Source organism: Sciurus vulgaris, assembly GCF_902686455.1.
Source record: "Sciurus vulgaris genome assembly, chromosome: 17".
Taxonomy (NCBI): Eukaryota; Metazoa; Chordata; class Mammalia; order Rodentia; family Sciuridae; genus Sciurus; species Sciurus vulgaris.
Genome location: NC_136478.1, coordinates 61,799,718 through 61,807,246, shown reverse-complemented (window position 1 = coordinate 61,807,246; position 7,529 = coordinate 61,799,718). Strand labels below are relative to the sequence as shown.

Below are 7,529 nucleotides of genomic sequence, written 5' to 3'. Positions count from 1 at the left end.
GCTTTACCACCAACGCTGTGTGCTGGGCTTGCCAACATGGACCTCTTGTTTCTCTAGGTCCTTGACACTTTTCCTTCTCCCGCCATCCTTGAGGGTGGATTTCAGGAGATGTGTTGAAGTTCAAGGCGCTGCAAGGTGGTTTCATATTTGTTTTTGTGCTGGGATGGAACCAGGGCCTCATCCATGCTAGGCAAGTGCTCTGCCACTGAGCTATATCCTCAGAACGTTTTATTATTTTGAGACAGTTGCCCAGCCTAGCCTTGAACTTGCAATTTTTCTGCCTCAGTCTCCCCATTAGCTTGGATTACAGGCATGCACCACCCTGCCCACTTTGCAAGGGCTTTTTGAGATCCTCCTCCTTTCCCCGCTTTTCAGAGGAACAAACTGAGACCTTGCTTGCCTAGCCCACCCAGCCTCAAGGCTCCGGATCTTTGACTCCCATGACAGCTCTCACAGTCGCGCAGTCTTCAACTCCTGCTGGGTTCCCACAGGGTGGAAATGCAATGTTTGGGACCAAGGAGGCAGCAGAGAAAAGTCACTGGAGTGAAACAAGCTTGGGGGTGGCAAGGACTGGGGCAGTTGAAGAATAGATGATGCATTATGAGGGGGCCACTCTCCTTCTGCAACATCTCCACATCAAAAAGCTGACCCACTAGCTCTGGATTGTCCAAAGACTTAAGCAAAGCTGGAAATCTGGATCATGCAAAATCTCCCTATTTCAAAAGGCTGGCTGTTAATTCAGGTTCTTCCCCTCAGAACGCTTCAGTGAACTAAAGAAAACACCACCAGGGACCTAGTTTGCCTGAGTGGGGGTGGGGGTTCACCAGCTTGAGACCTCTAGCTAGAAATGCCATGGGATCGGGAGCTGCCCAATACACAGAAATCCTGGGGGGCCGCAGAAGCCTGCTCACAGGGACATACAAAGGGCACCCCAGGAAGGTCAGAATCCCCATGAGAACTCAGAGCTCATTATAGGACTTCTAAGGAACCCTTGTGGGGTCTCAGATGTGATTGATGATCCCAGATATGACACTGGACACTTGCCCCCACCTCAGACCTAATGAGTCACTTCCGACATAACCAAAGGATCACTAAAGGGCCCTAGATGTGATCAGAGAATTCCAGGTGTCCCCTGTTCCCGAAAAAAAAAAAAAAAAAAAAAAAAATGACAGTAGAGTGGTTCCAGAGAACAAGGGGATCTCAAAGATGGCAACAGGATCTGGGTACAAAGTGACCAGAGTCAGATGGACAGATGATGGACAGATGGGTAGATAAAGGGTTCCACAGAGGGACCCAGACATAATCGGGGGACTTATCCAGACTTGAGAAGGGGATCCCACCCCAAGGTTTGGGTTGCTGGCGGCACCCCCTCCTGATGTGATGGTATGTGGTTCACCTACCCCTGGTGAGATGAAGAGTTCACAGACAGGGGACTTCAGAGAGGTGACCGGCCTGGGAGGGAGACCTCAGATATAAAGGGACCCCAGAGAAGTTCTTGGAATTCTGGACACGCTGCCCACATTCCCCCCCACCCCACGCGCCCCCGCCCCCGGCCCCATGGCCTGCCACACACGATACTGTGGTCTGTAGGTCCTGTGACCCAAAACATGACGATCCTGGGGATCCTGTACATGACAAAGGACTCCCAGAAACACACTGGGGAGTCCTAGAGGGGCCCGGGCAGGGCTTAGGGATTGTGGCAACCGCCACCCCAAATGTGGGGATTCATGGGTCCTATGTCCTAGGGTGCGATGACTCCGAAGTGACCCTGGGACTCTGGAGGGGTCCTGGCTGGGCCATGAGGTCCCCCAGCGGCTCCACAGGCGAGGCTCAGGCGCGCTCAAGCCCGGCGGGCGGCCGACAGCAGCGCGCTGTCGAACTGGTAGGTGAGCTTGCGCTTGACCTTGCGGATCTCGCCGGTCTTGGCGTAGTTGCGGAGCGCGCGCGCCAGCTTCTGGTAAGTCATGCGCTTGCGGTTGCCCTTCTGCTGGCCCCAGCGGCGCGCCAGGAGCTCCTTGTGCTTCGAGGAGAACTGGAAGACGCCGGCACCCGGCTCCACCCACCACACGCACTCGCGCATGTCCCCGCGAGTCAGCAGTCCCAGCAGGAACTGGTACAGGCGCAGCTTCTTGCGGGCCCCTGCAGCGGCACGGGGACACGAGTCAGGGGGCCCCGCCCCCTTCCGCCCCAGCCTCGGGGGTCAGCGGCAGGGGGCGGGGGAGGTGGCCCTTGGGTACACCTGTCTCTGCCCCACCTGCGATCCCGGCCATCCCCTCCCTTCCCCTTTTCTGGCCTGTGTCCAACCTTTCTCTGCTCGGCCGCGGGCACACAGTTTGGTTTTGTTTATGCTGCGGTAGGGGGAAGGAGGCCGAGCAGGCTGGGGCCGAGCTACCTGCCCCGCACAGCACGTGGCATTGACAGTGCTTGTGGGACCAACTGGTGGGACCCTCTGGAGTCAGTTTGGACCCGCACCGCCATTTCTCCAGCTCCTGGTCTGGAAGCCTCTCGGCCCCAGGCAAGGTGGGATCCTGGGAGAGGCCAGGGCATCTGACTCCTGGGCTCCTACCAGCAGCAATGGCCCCACAAAACTGATCTCAAAGCCGGGCACCCCCACCTGCCATTTCTCAGCAGTGGTGATGACCTCTCTGAGCTGGAGTCCTTTCAGTCAAAAGGGGGCTCCGGTGCGTGCTTATTTTACCGTTATAAACCTCTAGGGAGCGTTTCACTCCAGCGCATCACTGGGCACTTCACAAGTACGAGGTCATTTCGTTTTCATCATGACCCACAAGACAGGGATGATGACAGCGACGCCCGCTTTACAGATGGGAAACAGGCCTGATGGTAAACACAACTGATGAGCCACCTTCCCAGCTGGGTCTGAGATGCGGGGCACGGGGCGGCAGCAGGGTGAACGCTGGGGCGGTGCTGCATTCCTGTTGTGGCTCTTACCTTGGTAATGGTGGTGAAGATGTGGACCTGCTGAGCACTGGCCCGGCCGCACCTGGCTACCCCATCTGCACCTAGAAACCCACTTAATCCTCCCTCCGGCCTCTTGGGTGTACTCGCTATCATTGCCAGTCCCACTGTGCAGATGGGAAACCAAGGTACAGAGAGGTGGGGGTGCTTGCCCAAGGTCACACAGGCAGCAGGTGGCTCGGAGCTAGGAGCTACGCTCAGAGCTGCCGAATACTAGTGGGTGCTCGGAGCCCTGATTCCTTCAGACACTCCCTCTGTCTCTCTCTGGCATTCCCCCACCTCCTCAGTCCCACGTACCTGCCTCGGATCCCCTTCCCTCGGGGCCAGTCATGAGGGCCTCGTCGGACTCGCTGTCCGAGACTTCAAGGGCAGGACTGTCCAGCAGCAAGTCTTCCTCCTCTGACAGCACAGGGCTGGGGTACGGGGCACACACCAGGGGGCCCAGAGTCTGTGGAAGGCCAGTGTCACCTGCATATCCAAGGACCCCTTCTCTCCCTCCCTCCCGCTCTCTCTTTACTTCCTTCTCTGCAGCCCTTTTTGCTCTGGTCTCCATTTTTGTTTCATTTGGATGCAGGCCTTGGATCATATCTCCATGTCCAGGCCCGGGGACACTTCAGCTACCTCCATTAAAGCCTGTCCAACACAGAGAAGGCCAGTCTGTGTGGCCCCTGGGGGTCACTGAAGGAACGAGAGGGCTGCTGTGTGCCCAGGCTTGGCTGAGCACAGTGCCTGGCCCCTGGGACAACTCCACCTGATGAGGGCTTGGGTTTTAATTCCCCGCTCTGCCCCTCACCTGGCAGGTGAAGTCCTCAGTGGGGTATGCTGGGAGGCTGGGCCCCGAGGTCTCCAGGCTGGGAGCCGGGTCCAGAGTCCCTGTAGGGCTGTAGGTCGAGGGTCCATAGCAGAGCTGGACGGCTGACGGGTGGCTGTAGGTGGCCACCGCTGGGTCGAAGGCCTCATAGGAGGTGGCTGGGACAGGAGGGGGCTCGGCCCAGCCCCACAGAGAGTCTGGGAGAAGACATTTGAATCAGAAGGCAGGAGGTCTGACAGAGGCCCCCTCCCACCCAAAGTCCCCAGCACAGAGGGGCTATTGTGGCCCGTGCAAATCCCTGACCCCAGAATTTGCATGGGGAGAGATGGGTGGGAGAGGAAGGGGAGGAGGGCAGAGGCCTGGGCCACCTTTCTCCTACCATGCTTCGTGAGACCTCCCTTGGGTCTCAGCTTCCCCAGCTGTGAAATGGGCCCAGGGCCCAGGTGGGGAGGGGTCCAGGCCAGGGCCACTCACCAGGAGCCCCCTCTGAGTCAGGGTAGCTAGAGTGCTTGCAGCTATCCAGGTCGTAGAAGACTCCATCTGAGTACTGCTGGGGTTGGGGAGGGAAGAGGGTCATCCCAGGCTTCAGGGAGGCCCACCCCCACCCTGGACCCTCAGGGAGACTGACATAGCCAGGGGAGGGGACAGGAGAGGCCAGTGAGGACAGAGACAGAAAGAGACAGAGACTGCCAGGCAGAGAGACACAGAGACCAGGCACCAGAGACAGGCAGGGAGAGGCATGCAGACGCTGAGCAGAGATAGGCACTATGTGAGTGGGACACAGGCAGCCGCCCCGCCACAGCTGTGTTTCCTGAGAACACTTGCAACCCCTCTAGGCGCAGTCGGTGCGAGAGGGCGCATGAGATGTGGAAGGGTTGGGGCCCCCACACTTCTTTAAACCACCTCTGTGTTGCTCTAAGAGTCATGAGTTGCATTAGCCACAGGAATCTAGTGGACATTAAGGCTAGAGTCAATATCCACCACCCCTGTGACCCCACAGCCACTGTAAACTCAGGGCAGTCGGAAACCTTGCCCACAGAACAGCCTTACTTAGGAATAATCAGAGTAGTTTTGTTAAGAGCCCCAGACACAAAGCAGTCCAGGTGCCCCCAGCAGGATAAATAAACTGTGGTGTAGCTAGCTGGAGTACTACACAACAAGGAAAAAGAACAATCCCACTTAGTGTAGAAGGAAGACAGCTAGGCCCCCAATGGAACCTGCTGCATGAGTCATCATATAAAGTTCAAAAACAGGCAAAACAATCAATTATGCAAAAATTGGAGGCGGGGATTTCCTGTGAAGGGACCTGAAGGAATGCTCCATTCTGGAGTGATGGGAATGTTCTGGATCTGCATCTGGTCAGTGGTGACACAGGTGCATGCAGTGTGAAAACTCATAGATGTGTGCACAAGTGTGGACGCTGGGCTGACCATACTCAATGTGGGGAAAAAAAACAAAAACAAAAACAAACTTGTGACTGGGAGGTGATTCAGAAGCAGTTTTCTTTTAACCACATTAGGAAGGTTTTATTTTTTGGACTGAATTGTGGCTCCTGGGGAGTTGGTATAGTATTTTCTGTGTTTGAAATATTATAAAGAAAAAATTTTAAAATTTTTAAAAATTTAAAAAGTGTGGTGGTGCACACCTGTAATCCCAGATACTTTGGAGGTTGAGGCAGGAAGACCTCAAGTTCAGGGCCAGCCTCGTCAACTTAGGCAGACACCACCTCAAAATCAAAAATACAAAGGACTGAGGCTCAGTGGTAGAGCTTCCTGCATTCAATCTCCAGTACCAGAGCCAGGGGGCATGGAAAAGGAATGGATATACTTGCTAAGTATGGGGCAGACAGACACCCAGGTTACAGGGAGTGGCCTCAGAGCTTGCAAGAGGGATGGAGATGCCAGAAAAAGATCTGGGATGGCAACGGGGTGGGAGGGTGACAAGGGGGAGTTCAGAAAGACAAAGAGACAGGAAGGACTGAAGGGGAAACTGAGGCAGAGAGGTACCTGAGGGAGGTTATGGAGGGTCATAGGCCCTACCCCAGGGTCCCAACTTACCAGACAGCTGAAGTGTGGCCCATCGAGCCTGGCGGGGGAGAGATACAGGGACATGTCAGAGCTGCCATCAGCCACCTGAGGCTCCAAGTGGTTGGGGCTGATGGGGGAGATGGCGGCAGCTGTGAGCACTGCAGCTCTGCAGCCTGCTGGGTGTCCCTGGGTGAGACCAGCCCCACCACATTCACCCCTCCTCTCCCCCAGCAGGACAGGAAGTGGGGGGCCAGGCAAATGTCCCCCCTCCCCGGAATTTGCATAGACAGAAGCTGCGGGGGGGGGGGGGGGGGCAGGGAAAGTGAGAGAAAGTCCCTGGAGAGGAGGTTGGGCACCAGCAGGTGGGGTGGGTGGCCAGGGCCCTTGGTGGGCAAGTCTGGCAAATGGGTCTGCCTTGGACCAGGGAAGAGATTTCTGGGCAGAAAGTGGGAGAAATAGGGGAACCGGATGAGGGAGAGCAAGAAACGGGAAGAGGAGGAAGGCGTGGAGAGACATTTGCACAGGAACACTGAGTGTTTCTTGGCCCCGGGAATGTAGGCAGGGTGGGGGGACCAAAGGAGAGAAGCAGAGAACTGGAGAGAGACAAGAGAAAAAGAGGGAAAAGAGGTGGAGAGCAGAGACCCAGGAACAGAGCAAGACATGGCCGAGAGGCAAGGTGATGGAGAGGGCACGGTGGAGGGGAGAGCAGCCAGTGTCCCTGGATGCCGCTTCTGGGGCCCTGGAGAAGCAGGCTCGGGGAGGAGAGGGAGTCTGTGGTATAAAGGACCAGGGCAGAGGCAGTGCGGACCCCCAGTTCCATTCACCTGTTCCTGGGTGGGGCAGTTCACTGAGGGCGAGGCCTGGAGGAGGGGCCCAGGGTGGTGCAGGGTCGGGGTCCCAATGTGGGCCTGGGGGGCCCCACTTACTGTGCAGCCTCCAGGGCGAGCATGTTGGTGCTGGGCAGCTGGGCTTGCTGTGGGCGGCAGCTGCCACCCCTATATATACCTTGGCCCAGCCTCGGGGGAAGGGGCGGAGCACTGGGCACGCCCCAAAATTCCCCTTGGGGAGGGGTCAGGGTAAGGGGCTGGATTGCGCAAGGCTTTTGGTCACGTGGTGGGAAGGGCCGACCCACAGGCGGTCTAGATTTGGGGATCCCCACTTTGGGGGGCTGACTCTGGGTGGGAGAACTGGATTTGGGGGGATACCATAAAAAGGAAGGGCCAGATGTTGGCTGTGGTCAGTGAGGCGAGATCAGGAGAGGGGGCTGGGGACCTAGGAGTCACTTCAGGAGCAGAGGAGTGCAGGGTGGGGTGAGACTGCAGTGGGAACAGGGCAGGGCAATAAGCACCGGGGGCTGTGAAGACGGGCACCCTGGGGTTCCAGACACTGGCCAGGGGGCCCCAAGCAGGAGCCGACCGTCAGGACCCCATAGTGGAAATATCTGTGGGTGTGACACGGCAGGGGTGTCCCCTTGGTGGAGCTGAGGACTGGAAACCTCCTTGCTGGGGGCTGCCCCAGGGCCTAGAGGAAACAGGTCAGCATCTGGTAGGAGGGGTGGCCACCCCGCCCCCAGGGGAACCAGACACCTGGGCACCCTGAGCAGAGGCTGAGGAGCTCGTGCGGAGATGCCCACCAGGGCGGAGGGGAAACAGGCAGGCTCGGCCCCAAAGGCCTGGCATGGAAGTGGGCAGATCCTCAGGGTCTTGCCAATGGGT

General features: G+C 57.5%; 1 protein-coding gene across 4 annotated transcripts; it reads right to left on the bottom strand.

Moving 5' to 3' along the window:
• Positions 1-1,559: 1,559 nt before the first annotated feature.
• On the bottom strand, positions 1,560-6,979 carry SPIB (Spi-B transcription factor; the record flags this gene model as incomplete). 4 transcript variants are annotated; one of them, XM_079119748.1, is made up of 6 exons in its annotated part: positions 1,560-2,139; positions 3,274-3,424; positions 3,770-3,984; positions 4,262-4,334; positions 5,845-5,872; positions 6,741-6,979. In XM_079119748.1, the coding sequence occupies 6 exons, from the start codon at positions 6,761-6,763 to the stop codon at positions 1,841-1,843; spliced, it is 789 nt and encodes a 262-aa protein (XP_078975874.1). In that variant the 3' UTR covers positions 1,560-1,840. The 4 variants fall into 4 exon arrangements, with proteins under 4 accessions (XP_078975874.1, XP_078975872.1, XP_078975871.1 ...); XM_079119746.1 differs by having other exon boundaries at positions 4,262-4,337; positions 6,741-6,978; XM_079119745.1 differs by lacking the exon at positions 6,741-6,979 and having other exon boundaries at positions 4,262-4,337; positions 5,845-5,898.
• Between the last annotated feature and the right edge of the window lie 550 nt (positions 6,980-7,529).